Source organism: Cottoperca gobio, chromosome 8 (genome assembly GCF_900634415.1).
Source record: "Cottoperca gobio chromosome 8, fCotGob3.1, whole genome shotgun sequence".
NCBI classification, from domain to species: domain Eukaryota; kingdom Metazoa; phylum Chordata; class Actinopteri; order Perciformes; family Bovichtidae; genus Cottoperca; species Cottoperca gobio.
Window position 1 is genome coordinate 11,655,264 of NC_041362.1, and position 16,066 is coordinate 11,671,329.

General features: G+C 41.7%; 1 protein-coding gene across 4 annotated transcripts in view; it reads left to right on the plus strand.

Annotated features, from left to right (window-relative positions):
- septin9a (septin 9a) overlaps positions 1 to 16,066 on the plus strand; it is a 70,535-nt gene that overhangs the window by 51,202 nt on the left and 3,267 nt on the right. For 3 of the 4 annotated variants that reach the window (XM_029437319.1, XM_029437317.1, XM_029437318.1), the window contains exons 3-8: positions 10,016 to 10,225; positions 12,288 to 12,416; positions 12,865 to 12,946; positions 13,223 to 13,360; positions 15,023 to 15,140; positions 15,828 to 15,923. In XM_029437319.1, the coding sequence (XP_029293179.1) occupies positions 10,016 to 10,225; positions 12,288 to 12,416; positions 12,865 to 12,946; positions 13,223 to 13,360; positions 15,023 to 15,140; positions 15,828 to 15,923 (773 nt within the window). Of the gene's footprint in view, positions 1 to 889; positions 941 to 10,015; positions 10,226 to 12,287; positions 12,417 to 12,864; positions 12,947 to 13,222; positions 13,361 to 15,022; positions 15,141 to 15,827; positions 15,924 to 16,066 lie in introns of those variants that run through there. The other variant, XM_029437320.1, reaches the window with a different exon arrangement.

Sequence of the window (16,066 nt, forward strand, 5' to 3'; positions counted from 1 at the left end):
TTTAAAAGATTACAAATGACTGCATCCTCAAACTTTGCTGTGTTGGCTCTCTACTTTAGATTAGATTGGTTCTTTTGGTTAGATTTATAGTAATAATATAAATGATTCATTTATATTGTCATGGTAGTAATGATGTTTGTTGATGATGTTGATTGCTATTGCTAAAACATGTCAGGTTTAGTTGCTGTAGAGTTATGCAACACCTCCACAACCAGCTTCATAAAAAAAAAAATGTTTCTCCTTTTTGGATTTTGAAATTGAGATATTGCTTACTACACTAAGTATTTTCCAAAAAGCACTGATTCATAGATGACACTGATATCCCAAAGGTGTTGAGCACCAAAGGGTTTTTTAGTATCTGGAAAACTAAAAGCAAAGTTGATCAGAGAATCGATTGATGACAAAGGGATCCCAGTTTGATGTGACGAGTCTCAGGTCTGTGTGAGAGGAATGAATGGGATGTCGTGAATGCAGAGCCTAGGGAGCAGATGAGAGGGTCAGGTCAGATAATTAGGGTTGTAAATTATCCCCAAAGTTTAGGAGAGGGTCATTTAGCTGGCCCAAAGGCTTGTTCAACATCAGTAAGTGTAGATACGTGCACACGCAGCCTCTGCCTTTTTCTCTCAAACACCTAATCCCCCAGCTTCTCTAGGTTAGGCTCATTCTTTTTTTTCCCTTACAAAACATTTAAACTCTGCTTTTGTTTCATAGTAAAAGTTGACTTGTGTTGTGCATACAGGTTGGAAGTTATTTTTGGCCTTGTTGGAGGGGGGGGTTGTTTGAAGGAAGTGGGCGTGTTTTGCGGCCTTTCGTGCTGAGTCACATGACGGGCATGGGTGGGAGGGGCAGGCAGGGAGCTTCCAGAGCCACAGCAGCGTTTGGCCTCTCACTGGAGCGCTGCACTTTGGCAGGGTACACGCATACACACAGTTCACACACGGTAAGTGTTTTGCATACTGTACAGTGTATGTGTGTGTGCATGGGTGTATATGTGGTTGATGTGTGTGTTTGTAAGAAAGCAGTTGCTGCTTTAGAATAGATCGTGAAAACTTTCCTTTTGTTGTGTTTTTCCTGGAATAAGAGATTTTATCGTCTGTTATTTTCACATACTTGACTTGATAAATATCCCTGCATGCCTTCCATGCTTGACTCTGAACCGAGCTGTTAATATGCGTCTAAATCTTACTGTTGTTTTTAGTAGCTCAAGTGTCGGGATTAATATGCAAGGTAGCTGTGTTGGCTGCAAAGAAAAATGTCCTTTGAATTCAGGTATAGGTGTTTTTTCTTTGGGTTTTGTTAGTTATTGCACAGGTTTAGCATGTTTTTGCATTTACTGTGTGTGTGTGTGTGTGTGCATGTTCATAATTACTATTGTTGAGGTTTTGCATTCCCTGTGTCTTTCATCTCCTAAATGTTGTGTGTCTGCTCTGTGGCAAGTCTTGTTCAGTCAGTCCACACACACACACACACACACACACACACACACACACACACACACACACACACACGGATGTTTTAGCCCCTACTGTTTAAATTCACTGTTTCTTTCCTCCCTCCCGACATTGTCCACACACCGTACGTGTTTTGTGACAGTGATTCATTACCAGATCACGTAGCGACTCAGAAGTGTGTGCAGCAAAGTGAAAGGTTATCCCCCCCCACATGTGGTTTGTGGGTTTCACAGAGTACGGAAGATAATGATTTAGTTTCTGTTTTGGAAAGTACAGTGAAGGAATCATCTTAGCTGATGATGATCAGTCCTTATTTGTTGCCAGAGGGAAACGTTGCGTATCAAATCAAAGCATATTCTCTCTTTTTGTTCCGTTTGAGCTGCTTTGTTGACCCCATGCATCTTAAGTTCATTTTTTCATGTCTGCTTTTCTGATTTGTTTATGTGAGAAAGTGATTGTGTGAGCTCTGGGCTTACTGGCAGCAGTTAGAACAAAGCTGAGCCTCTGCATTGTATCATCCAGGCTTTGTTGTCTGGTGTTGACCTGAGGAATACAAGGCATTGCTCTCTGATAATATCACACAAATGGAAAACAGCAACCACTCTTCACCTTTTTAGAGTCACCCGCCTCGGTTTTGCCTCACAAGCATGCACGCACACACACTTTGACACACACACAGCTGTTGAAAGGAGCTCTGTTGTGGCCCCTGTGCATTGCCAGGCGAGAACAGACGGTGGTCTTTCACCAGTGTTTGATGGGATGCTGAAAAGGTCATCGTTACCTTCTGTAGCTTGAATGTCTTTGTGTGTGTATGTTAATCAGCCAATAAGTCAGTGCAGTAAGATTATGTATCTGTTGGAATTTAGCATCATAACTTTGAAATGCAAAAATATTTCATGAATGTAACCGGAGCTCTGTAATGTAAAATTGATAAGGTTTCGTCTCTGTAGCTCGACATGCGGCACATACTCAGAATAGCACTCTTTCTAGTGTGTGGATGTGCATGGACGCATGCATTTTGTGTTCAAGAAGGGTTGTAAAATGTGATGCATAAGAAGTTGTTTTGCTTTGTTTTCTTTCAGTCAACGCTAAGGAAACAGAATCAATGTTTTGAATTTTAAAAATGGAGCCTGTCCTAGACAACAAGGACTTTTTTTAGTGTGTGTGTGTGTGTGTGTGTGTGTGTGTGTGTGTGTGTGTGTGTGTGTGTGTGTGTGTGTGTGTGTGTGTGTGTGTGTGTGTGAAGTTCAGAAATCAAAGACCTATATTATGATGCTGTAATGATTTCTGAGGTGAACTGCCGATAGAATGATGGACTGTGTGTTTGTGCACATTCACACATGCACAGAAACATTTTATTAGTGACCTTGGAGACCTTCAGACTCAACACTGAAGTAAAGTTGACCTCCTAAATTGAGTGAATGCCCCTTTTGTGTTAGTTAAAGTACCACAACTTAATTGTTTTAGGATAAAGTATAGGTAAGAACACAGTGGGCCTTTTCACATTACTAGGAGTCTCGCGTATAACTACACACCTGCCATGAGTTTTATAGACTGCTCACCTCTACAAATTATGTGAAAATATGTCTAAAGATATAGAGCCTGATTTGACATACAACTGCATATAAAATGTTTTTATGAGTTTGACTGTCTTCTGACTGTTGTCCCTGATGTGAGGTTAGGTATGTGTGAGGACAGAGGACAGAGGTCAGATTCCTGAGCCCCTTGGCCCTCCAGACCCACGCTTGCTGTCAGCCAACCATGTCACTGATGCACTTAGATAAAGAACTACACTGGCTAGCAACCACAGCCTGGCTAATGACTTTAACAACTCCTGTCGGTGAGCAGCCAGCAGATAATAGCTAGTTAACTTATTATTCGGCCTCTTTGCAAAGAGCCTCAGTAAATTGGCAACTTCCTGATTCAGTTAGCTTTTGTGTAAACACAGTTAGGGGTTAATGTTTAGCAGTTGCTTTGGGCTAGAACATTGTTTTGTAAGGCTTAATAATTCAGCCAATTGCAGGAATGTAGTGTTGCGGTGGAATTTCTTTCCTTAAACTTAGACGTTGAGTTAGAAATTAAATGAATGAGCCTTGTATTCATGAGTGCTTTTGTTTTTCATAATATATAGATTAAACCTTGAAAATGCACTTTGTTGTGTTTTGAAGGATCTTTTTCTTGCGAGCTGCTTTGTGTCAGAGGCAGTTAAAGAGCCTAGAAAGACAACAGCTCTGTTGTGCACCTACCACAGTGTGGAGACTGAACACATTCCTCTGGCAGTCTAGACAAACCTGTGGGCTTCTACTGTCATTACTGCAATTTACAAACATTTCTCAAGTGTCTGAAAAGTAACGCTAGCTGCTGAAGCTACTTGCACTGACATGGATAAAACCTGGATTGTAAAAAAAGAAAGGACTGACAAGTAGCTTTGGTTTGTAGCTGTGGGGAGGTGACGAATAAGTATCACATATGCCTTAAATATCCAAACAAAATACTGTATGGTGTACACAAGACATGCATTACACAGTTAACTAATAGAAGAAAGCATCACACAATTGTATATGTGACACACAGACAGATGCACACTCAGTGTCCAGTGCCAGGTGACAGGATGAGCTAGTTGGACCCTGCAGGGGTCAAAGGGCACATTTCTCCAGAGAACCGAACGATGAGGACTCTGGGAACTGGGCCTTGCTGCACAAACACTGTGACTTTAATAACATAATAGACCATGTTTGCACTACCACCACTCCAATTTCCCCCTTTTTATTAAGGGATTCACTGTCAGAGGGTGGGAAACGGTGTTTGGCTGTATTTAAGTGTGTTTATATCTCTCCCCTGGGCCTGCCCTACACCCATGTGGTCTGGGGTATCTAATTGATTCTGTGCTGGAGGGCTGTTGGAGCCCCAGTTTACAGTAATTTAATGGCCACTTTATTCTTTTCTCAGTTGTGCAACGTATATTTCTCTTCGGGGAAATTGACAGTTTAAAAAAAGGAAAAAGAAAAGCGACCTTGAGAATCATTGGAAAGGCCTCAGAGAAACCTTTTTCGATTGTATCACATTGAATAAGATTTGAAGCAGCCCACACACTTCTCAAGAAGCATCTGGGTCACCATCAAACAAATGTAGCCATGTTGAGATGAGACTAGACTACAAACCTCAGTTGTCCTGTCTGGGAATGTAAATAAAGGACAAAAGGAGCAGATGTTTTCAAAGGGGTCTCATAAAAAGATTTTAGACCAGAGCAAAGATGCAAACAACCCTTTTAGTGGATTAGTCTGCTAATGTGTGTTTGACATGGAGCTCCAGACCAGTAGTGGAACGGCGTGAAATTAAATGTGTGATTTTAAGCCGCATCCCCACATTTGGGGATTATGAATAGTGGTGGACCTGTGTTAAGCTTTACTCTCAAAGTGCTCTGATTGCCTTCATTGGCAGTATTACAGTAAATAAAACCAACAATGTAGACCCTTCCTAAAAATGGGTTTAACAATAGTTTGAGTCATCCTGAGGACTTGTCCTGTCTTTAAGTTTTTAAAAGTGTTAACAGTACTCTACTGGTAAATTAAACATCAAGGTATATTATGGCTCATTAAAATACTGTAGTAGAAAATACTACTTTATACATACGCACATATCAAACTGTCCTAAAAGGGTCTAAATAAAGAGAAACATCGAGTAGGATCAGAGTTTTAAGGATTGGCCCAAGTTTCCAGACTATTTCTTTCTCTGGATTCCTCTCTAGTGATTCAAGTCAGTTTGTACAGAGGGTCAAACTACTGGTTTATCATAAAGGGACTAACCTCAGCAGCACTCTTTTCCAAACTAAACTGGGAACATGACCTGTGACCTGCTCGCCACACTGTCAAGATCAACACCCCGGACAGCTGAAGCATGGCTCAGTGGTTTTGACCACATCACCACTAAACATAGACGACACAGTCACAGTGTTCTTCATAGTGCTTCTATGTTTCTTCTTTTCTTTGAAAAGGCAACAAACGTGGACGAGGTAAACTTGTTTCAACTGTATTTATGCATGTGTGTAGTTAGTGAGGAATGACCTAAAAGTGGAATAAAACAAACTATTCTCCACAATGTTTTTTCCCTGTTTCCTCCCCTCCTCCTCCTCCTCCATTCCACACTCTCTTCCTCAGTCCTTTTCTTTTCTGGCCTTATCTTCTTTTCTTTTTTACCTCCCCCTACATAATCCTTTTCATTTGTGGTTCTCCTCTTTATATATCCCCACATTCATGCTGTCTTCTTACGCTTCATACATACATCTTTTCCTGATGCTTTGACTCTCTTCTCCTTGCTGTTGTTTCCAAAATGAGTTGTAGTTTAGAAGACAGCCTGCCATAATAAAAAATAATCAGATACTGCTGGATGTAAGAAGAAAACAGAATCACAGCAAGCCCAATGACTCATTCTCTACTTTCCAAAATTCTAAGATTAATTCAGCTTTTTTTCAAATGAAACACATTGTCAATGCAATCCCATATCTGGGCCCGACACAGGATGCAGCAGAGCTGAGAGATGATTCATTCTCAAATTGAGGTGAAGTGATCTATAGCCCCCGAAAACACTGTTTTGAATCTTAAATGTTTCTATGCAACATGTATAAGAATGCAAAATGTGACAGTTGTGGTGACGAGGTGCATAGAAATACATTACGTCCCCTTTTCCCTTCAGAGCCCACAGAAAAGCACAGAGGAGACGCAAAATACAGAGTGTTGCCCAAATAAATGGCTTAATTGTTTGACAGAAGATGTTGTGTCCATGTAGAACTCCTTCCCCCATAGTAAGAAGTAAAAGGAGGTTTTTAGAGCCTTACATCCAACTGCTGTCATTTTATTTATAGTTAGTCTGCTGTTCTGCTTTTAAGCTCCCTTGAGTCAGAAAAGAGGAACAGTTCAGCGGGGTTGCTGTGTGATTGTAGGATGATGACCTGTTGATTGGGATGGGTTCCTTAAACCGTGGTGGGAAATGATTCCATCTTAGTTAAACTGTGCTTAAAAGGTAAAGAGCTTTCACCACATATTTAGTCACTGCTCTGTGACATTAATTAACCGTGTCCTGACTGCGACGGAAAATGGTGTTTGCCCCTCACTGAGACCGTCATCTCAAACGCTGCAGGGACTTCAGCTTAATATTTGATAAAACTGCTCACATACTTGTTTTGAAAAAGTCTACCAAACATGTTCAGATAGCTGATGTTCCTGCAGTATGTGGTGTGTTCTCATCCCTATTTGACCTGGCATGGACCTGTATTTTGACTGGCCTTATCAAGTGAAGTCAGGGTAATGTCTACCAGCTGGTAAACTACCAGGGCCAGACGTGTTTCATGTTTAAGTCAAATGTCTTTGAACAATTCTAGGGTAATGCTTCAACCGGACACCTGTATTTACTGGCTAAGAACCATTATAGGTCTGCAGCACAGGTAGGACGTCACTGAAGAGCTGAAGGTATGAATGTTTCTCTCTGATAAATGGTCAGTTTGTCCAGATGTTTTACAGAAGCTACTTCCCAGTCCTTGACCAGTCTGGTTTTATTCCCACTCCAAAACAACAGAATTGACGCAGTACGCTTCTCGCTGTAGTTTACTGAAATTGACGACACAGGACTGAAAAGGTTTACTACCTGTAATGAAAGTGATTGATTTCCATTGTTGGGTAGAGCTGGGTTTCCCACAGTAATGCTCCTGCACTTTGTGGTGTTTAGTGTGGGTTGTACGTTTGCCAATTCTTTTACAGTGTTTGACTCTACTTTGACTCGGCCAAACGGGCGGTGTGCAGTTAACGATGCTCTGAAGAGTCTTGCTGCTTCTGTCCGGGAAACCAGCTAGTTAAGATTCAGGATACGCAGACGTCTCTCTTCCATTCGCTGTGCCTCTTTGGTGGCTTTAGTATTTTCCACCCACACTAGGAGATCGGTGTGCGTTTACTATTTGTTCAACTGAAACGAGAGCTTGTTAATGCAATAGATGTGGGTGGTATTATTCTCAGACCTTTTTTAAGTACTGTTCAAATAAAGCCATCAAAGATACAAATACTGACTGAACACAGGCCAAATACTTTCATCACGGATTAGGTGAATCTCTAGGTGTGGATACAGAACTGGAGAAGGATTGCATCTCGGTAACAAAAAGATCAAGAGCTGCAATGTTCAACACCATGTTTGAAATAAATTTGATTTGATTTGAAAGCCCAACGTGCGGTCTTTAACTGTTGATATTCAGTTCACTATCAACAAGAAATTCTCACAATTGAGAAACTGAAACAAATTCATTGTTTCCCCTCTAAAAAGATATCTTTGACATTTTGACCATTCAGTGTGTTCAGAGTATCGATTTAAAAGAGAAGGAAAAAGGTCATTTATTTGAGTGTTTTGCAGGTGTAGCTGCTGTTGGGTGATATTTGAGTACACTCTGAGATTTATCTCATGTCTGTAAACCCCGTTCATTTTATGTCCATTCCCTTTGATGCTTTGCTGGCATCCTGCCTCAGGTGAGGCTCAGTTGTCGCAGCCTTGCCTGTCGAGGTGTGCTCGCCCCTGGCCAACATCTCTGTTTACAGCACAGAGCTGTCAAAGAAGCATTGATGGAGCAGAGAGAGAGAAGTGGCAAGCTGGGATAAAAAGAAAAAAAGGATGTGCAAGGTAGAGATGAAAGGTAATAAAAGATGGGACTTCAGCAGAGTTTAGAAAAGGGAGAACAAATGTAATGTTCAAGATAAAAGCCAGATGAACAGTGGGAGGGAGAAAGAAGGTGAAGTTGTAATGTCAGAGCAAAGAAGACGGGAGAGTCGAACAGGAGAGACAATAGAAAACTAAAAGATGGAGTGGAGCGGGGAAACTGATGACAGGAGCGATAGCACAGTATCAGTGTGTGGAAAGAGGAAAAGGGTGAGGTTGAGAGAGAACAGACACGAACAGAGGTACGGGAATGTGGGAGGAGCAGAGGAGAGGTGGAGGGCAGTAAGTCGCAGTAAGTTGCTGACTGACTGCTGGAACAGGATGGGGAAGTGGTGAAGGAGGCCAGGAGAGCTGCTTCCATAGGTGGGACTCCATGACACATGCACACACACAATGGAGCACATTATAAAAGTAAGACTCAATGTTGAATATGAACTAGTGTTGAGTTTCCACAGCGGTGTTATTCTTCATCAATGCAGTGCCAGTTTGAAGTGTGTGGACTTTCTACTTGTCATTCCCTGTTGATTTAATTCCCAGAGTGGTACGAGTCAACCGTGTGTGTGTGTGTGTGTGTGTGTGTGTGTGATCAAAAGGAGGAAAGATTGTGTGTGTCTGTACGAGATCCACTGTGTTTTTAAATGCACAAACTCAAACATGTACTCTCCGTTTGAGTGTGTGACTGTGACCCAGGCTAACTGGGTGAGCGGATCAGGTTTCAGCCTCTGCAGTCTCCCTCTTTTCCACTCTCACATTAACAGGACAGTAACACTGCACTGTTGAGAGCGAGGGGAAGGGAGGCCTTGTGAGGGGGAGCAGCTACATGAACTACTCTCCATACACACACAAACATACACTCTAAATTCTTCACCTACGCTGACTTAACACATTGTTCAGCAGACATTTAGCCACTCTCCACATGCATATTGGAGACTGTTGAGTCGTAACAGACCTTAGTGAAGATATTAAAAGTTGAATATTTATCTTTAGCAGGAGGACATTAAGATAATCACTGTCAAAACAAACTGTAAGGATAACCTCCTGCCAAGTACAAAATACTTTAATGCTATAGAGTATATTTTCTGGAGTCAAACGTCTGTATTGGATTGAGATCTGCTCTGTTTGTATGTCAGGAGGTGTTTTTAAAAGTGTGTGTGTGTGGGTGGGTGCGGAGTTTGAATAGAAATCAGGCTAAAACAACGACCCAGATTTATCATCCACTTCCGTTCCAGTCCTTCAGCAGGACCAAAGCACTGCTGCGCAGGAAGAGGTTTTTTCATGTGTATTGTTTTTCATAGATCAAGTCACTGATCATCTAAGGAATAGTTCAATTATAAAGGAATTACTGTATCTTATACTTATTTGTGTATTATTTGAAAGAAATCTCTTTCATTCTCAGTGATGATAGTTTTTTAATGACATCTGAGTGGGTCCCCGATAACATTTGTGTTTTTTTTATTTGACGTTCCATCGGTATAATTATGCTTATTTGAAAATGTATCAAATAAAATCCCAAATTTTAACTTTATTTACAAAACATTATAGAAATAAAATGTGATATAATAAAATGAGATAAGTGGTTGTTAAAGTTGTCACGTGTTATCAAATGTCCCCAATGGCACACACGCACTTCTGAAATGAATCCGGCGTCTCTGATCATCAGGGAATAAATAGGGTGCGCCCTGGATGCATTGATAGTGCGTTAACTTCTTCCTTTGGGGTTTTACAAACGGGACGAGTTTCTAGCATCATCACTGCCTTCTAATATCTGTCCGTAAAATATAACTTTGCACAAAGACTGAACACGGGGAAGAACAGCCTTAATCCCCTCATATCACATCCTCATCTAATTACCTTCTCTCTCTTTCCATCAGGGCCAGAGGTGATTCCCAGCTACAGCAGCAGTACCATGTCTGAGGCGGTGATGGCTGATGCCATGGTGTCCCCAGCAGTGGGTGGCCCGTACGTGGAGAAGGCGGGTGGCCCCGTGGTAGACTTCAGTTACGTGGGCATTGACGCCATTCTGGAGCAGATGAGGAGGAAGGCCATGAAGCAGGGTTTTGAGCTCAACATAATGGTTGTGGGTAAGTAGCGCATGTGTACACCAGCCGCCAGTCGCATTGTCCAGATTTGGCATGGTAGGTGTCAGATGGCACAGTTGCCTCTCATCAGGAAGTTCTACATACTGCACGGTGAAAAGGTGGATTTTTAATCACGAAGATTACTTTGTTCTCATGCTCTGAGCCTTGTCATCAAGTGCAGACTCTGGAGCAATTTTACATTTAGCATCAACCCGTAAACATTACACTTAAATGTTTGTCTCAAAACATCTTCAGTCAGTGTTATAAAATGTGTCCTGTAATTCTGGTATGATACAGTTTTCACTCTAATCATTGACAGAAAATAGGGGCCTCTAACTTATTTTAATAAGCAGCCACACACAGTAGGACTTAAAACTCTCTTTCTACCGAGTCCTCATCACTGTGTTCAGACACCTTTTTTAAAACAGGAACTAATTACACTCTCACTCTCACTCACACAGTAGACAGGTCACCATAAAACTCACGCCACCTCCGTGCTGTGTCTCCTCTGGTGGTTGGTCTTGTTTCATCCTCAAATAGAAAAGCTTGTTTCGGAGGCAGCCCCAGGGTTGAGACTAAACTTAAAATACTAAAGGTGAAGTTGTTTACCGCCACTACCATCTAAAAAGGCAGCAATGCAGTAAGAGATGATGCTTTTTAAAGTTGAGTGATTGGTTGGTATCTTTATTGGGTCGAGTTGGGAGCAAACGAGGGGAAAAGGAATGAAAGCTGTCTGTATCTGATGACTTATGGATAAGCATGTTTGCAAAACAATTAAAGATACTTTAGTCAGCTTTTGCAGCTAATCATTTGATCTCTTCTTGATCATTCAAAAGGTTGTCGTCAGACTTATTTCGCCACAGTTTTAAACATAATCCACATAAGCAAGCGTGGGACTTTGGCACCACATTACTGTTGTGATGGTTGTTAGTGGGAGAATTTTGGATTTAGATACTTGGGGGAATACAGCTGTTACAAACAGGATGGAGGCTGTGGCATCAATGCTGCCAAAGGTTTAGAGTTGATTTTTAAAATGTGAATGTTGCATGTAGTGATGATCAGCTCCAAAACTTCCAACGGAATATGAATTTCATTCATTAATATCTGCTGTACTGGTTGTCCAGATGTTTGCATGTAACGTGTGCCTGTACATGCGACCATGTTTGAGTTTGCGTCGTCATAAATCAGTAAAGGTCTCGATGTTGACTTAACCTGAAGTTGAACTGTGAATGTCCTTCGCACAGTGGGCCTCTCCAAACTCCTCCTCTCAACCCACGGTGATGTTAGCATGACGCGCAGGAGTCACAGGGTCCCATCCATATAAAAAGACAGTTGATGACTCGCAGATGGGGGAGTCTTGCTGGCTCATCTTATCCAGTTGTCGAGCATTTTATCAACTGCAACGTGAACTTCGAGGCTCAATGTATTATCACGTCCTTGCAAGAAAACGGCAACATTTCATGTACTTGTTAGGAACATATAAGATAAGTTTTTTACGATAACTTGTGCTAAATAAAATCATTATTAAAGTGTACTCAGTTCTGTCTTTCTGCTGCTTTCAGTGCACTGCTAAAATACAACTAATTGCTTGTTTGAAAAGGTCACCCAGAATAAAAAACTAAAGGTAGTATTTATAATAAGACTGTCAAAACATATTGCATTCCTATGTACATTGTACGTACAGTATTATTTATTTCTGGTCCCTCAGTGCACATTAGTCTGAGTATTCTGATTTGTTGTAGAGAAAAAATCAGATTTACTTTGGATCGATCTCTCGTTGATGGTGTGTTTGGCTTATAATAATGTTTACTGATGGCTTTTCATGGCACGGTTTGTGCAGACAGACACTGCAGCTTGTCACTGCTTCAGCCCAAACACTTGACAGCGTAGAGTCAAATAAGGGATCATGTTTGGGTTCTTTGTCATGTTACATTGTGTATACTGTTGGATACCTTTAGTGCAATCAGTCACTGTTGAACTTCTTCTTTCTTTCTTTTTTATCTTGAAATGTGTGTTTCTTTCTCACTGTCTGCCTCTCTGACTGTGCGTCTCTTTTTGCTTACAGGACAGAGTGGCCTGGGAAAGTCTACTCTGATGAACACGCTGTTCAAGTCTAAAGTCAGCCGTAAGTCAGTGCTGGCTACAGGCCAGGAGAAGATCCCCAAAACAATTGAAATTAAGTCCATCAGTCATGGTAAGGCCCTCTCGAACCCCTCGACTCCTCTGTGTCCCTTCTTTTTGTGGTTTTCTGTCCATCTGTGTCCGCAGCTCTGTTAGCCAAAATACAGCCATCTAATACTCTGCCACATTGTTTTTCTTCTCTCTCCTTCTGCACTTACACTTTTATTTGTCAGACAAAACTACTGCTTGTGTAGTCACTCCAAACATTTACAGTACCTTATCCTTATGTCTCTCCACTTTTCTATAATTCTAATTTACTGTAATTATGGCTGAAGCAATCTCTGAAGATAAAGTATTCTTAGCCTCATAAAACCAGCCCAGTTTTAAATTTGGCAGCTGTGCAACTGCTGAGTCATGCTACATTTGTTACTTCTGCAAAGCCTGGTTCAGCAGTAGTTTTCTGAAGTGCAATGGGTGTTTTTGACATTATAGTATAAAGTGTGTGTTTCTTTTGTGTGCAGACATCGAGGAGAAGGGAGTGAGAATGAAGCTGACAGTCATTGACACACCAGGCTTTGGAGACCAGATCAATAATGAGAACTGGTAGGCTACAATTTTATCGTCATTCCCCTGACTATATAAATGGCAAGATTTATATTGTGTCTAACCAGATGCTCCTTTCTTCTTCTTTTTTCCTGTTACTGTCACACTGTATCCTAATCATCTTCCTCCTCGCCCCCCCCCCCACTTCCCACCTCCTTCTTTATACCCCTTCTCTGCGTTTTCTACCTCTGTGTTGCTTCCTCCTTTCCTCTTTTATCTCTTACCTTTTACGATGCTTCCTCACCATTCCCTCAATCCATCCCTGCCACGGTCAAGCTGGCAGCCCATCATGAAATTCATTAATGACCAGTACGAGGCGTACCTGCAGGAGGAGATCAACATCAACAGGAAGAAAAGGATTCCAGACTCCAGAGTCCACTGCTGCATATATTTTATTCCCCCGACCGGACACTGGTAAGGACACATTCAAACCTCGTTAAAGATGGACACGTGAGCACAAGCTGAACACAGCAATGCCTGAATATTGTTTCTCAGTGCCCAACACTAAATACATCAGTGCTGCGATCAGTGGTGCTTAGACGAGAAAGAACACAAGATGTTGGACACTTAAAGGAAAAGTTCAATATGTTGGCAAATACACTCGACACTTTTATAGCTGAGATGAGAAAATTGACACCGCTCTCATGTTTGCGCAGTAAACATGAAGCTACTGCCAACAGCTTGCAAACTTAGCTTAAAGATGCTGCGGAGACAAAACGACAAACGAAACAAAAGTTGGACTTTAAGAACACGGAGAAAGAACTTTTAAAACAAGGTTTTTCAGGTTATTCAGTAGTTATTGTTTTATTATGAACATACAATTGAATGAACATTTTCAATGAAAGAAAAGTCACAAATGTGTGTGTGCTGTAAATGATAGTTCTTAGAAAGAAAATAATAATCAGCAGCTGAGATTTTTAAAAACTTGACATCGATGCATCTCTAGAGTATTAAAAACAAGCTACACGAGTCGAGCTCGTTCCCCCCGGTCCCAGTTTTTGTAGTAGTTTCATGTTTTATAGACATAAGTGGTATCATTCATTCTTCTCATCTAACTCTTGGCATGAAAACAAATATGAATATTCCCCCCCAACCCAACATATTGAACACGCACACACGCCCACACACATTTCTGCTCAGCACGATGCAACATATCCCAGAACACACACACACACACACACACACACACACACACACACTGGAACGATGGGCTGCTCTCAGGCCCTGGCCTTGAACGCAGCACAATGTCCCGAGTTTCTTTCCCTGGATCTCTTACAGACACACATCTGGCTCTGATCAAACTGCTTAAGCTGCCGTCCCTCTCCACATTGTGTTGGTTCAGACCCTCACAGTTTCTGAGCTCAAGGGGTTGGCGTATACTAGCAGAAGACATTAGGGGCAGAGAGCACTCAGTCTCATGTGTCCATCAAATGATAGATTCACAGCACATTTTTTATAGCTTTTGCATTTGTGTAACTCTAGTCGAGTGCAGTCTTGGGGAAAAAAGTTGAAAGCAGCTGTGGATTGTCAGCCTAGTTTGAGCATACACAATTGAGAGATAGAGCGCCATTCAAGTGCTGCACCTCCTATTCATTTCTGTGTCATGGCCTGTCTTTACTCAGGCAGGGGGTGAATGGCCCCCTGTCTCTGCGCCGCGTCACCGTCGTTTCATGTTGATCCAACGCTGCAGATGTCACATGGGCTGGCCAGCAGCTGCTCAGGGATTGCCTTAATAAGTCTAAAGGGAGAGAGGAAGGATAGACGAGAGAAACGATGGCCTGTCTTTCTCAAAGTGTTGTTGGCCAGACCAGAATCCACTACCGTAACCAGATGCAGGAAAAGTCCTCAAACCGACCCCAAAGTCATTTCATCCTCATCAAGCAGCTGTTCACACACGTTTTGTATCATTATTAGGTCATGGATGCAACAGTTTGAACTGTAAATACTGTGTTAGTAAGTACAGCAGTTCCTCCATCTGGGGGATTTGTTAGGAACACATGCCCCCTGCTGGAGGAATTCTGTACTGCACATCATTTCATCTTTCTCGCTTTCTTACGTTGTCTCTTTCCCTCCCAGTCTGCGGCCTCTTGATGTAGAATTCATGAGACGTCTCAGTAAGGTGGTCAACATTGTCCCGGTCATTGCCAAGGCGGATACACTCACCCTGGAGGAGAGGGACTTCTTCAAAAAGAAGGTAAAAAAAATGTTCTGCTGCCATTTCCTCTTTTGATTGTTATTATTTCTAAAATGTCTTAGTTTTCTCTCATTAAATCCACATCTATACAGTAACCAGAGATGGGATAAGTTCCTGTGGTTTTCTTTGGTGGTTCTTTCTTGCACTCTCCCCTCGCTCTCTGGACAGTCACAAATGCGTGGCTACATTCCAGCTCACATCTCTCCATTTCTTTCTCCTCAACTTTGTACACTTCCTCTACACGGTTAATAAAGCAGCAGCCGTTCAGTTTTAGGGTTTTTATTGCCAGTCTTCAAGGATCTCAGGATTTCCCTTCCTCTCATTAGCAATGAGGAGGCTAAACCCCCCCTGGTTTATGTGTGCTGGCTTGTTTGTGTTTGTATGTGTGCATAGCAGACTTGGTGTGTGCACAGGTTTATGCATAAACATCCATCTTGTGAGGTTTTTCGGTTTTGTTTGTAAACAGACCGCGATTTAACGTCTAAACCCAAACTTTTGTAGTGGATTAGAAGGCAGATTAGTGTTAATACCGCCTTAATCTGTACACTGTTCAGATTTAGGTACATTTGTTTGATGTCTCTAAAGACGGCATCAAGCACGTCTCTCTAATTACTCCAGCAATTAAAGGCCTTAGTTTGTATTCTTTTTAAAACTGTAGTGGTTTAAAAGTTTGCTGCGTTTCTCCAGATCCGGGAAGAGCTGCGAGCCAACGGGATTGACGTGTACCCGCAGAAAGAATTTGACGAGGATGCCGAGGACAGAATGATCAATGAGAAGATTAGGGTGAGGGGATCATTTCAAAGCAATTACACATGTGGCAGGAGTTGTGATTCTATTATCCTCATTTATGCTCAGACATGTCTTTCCACAGAGCACTGTCATCCTGAATCCATCCAGAGATGTACTTAATGTATTTAACATGAATC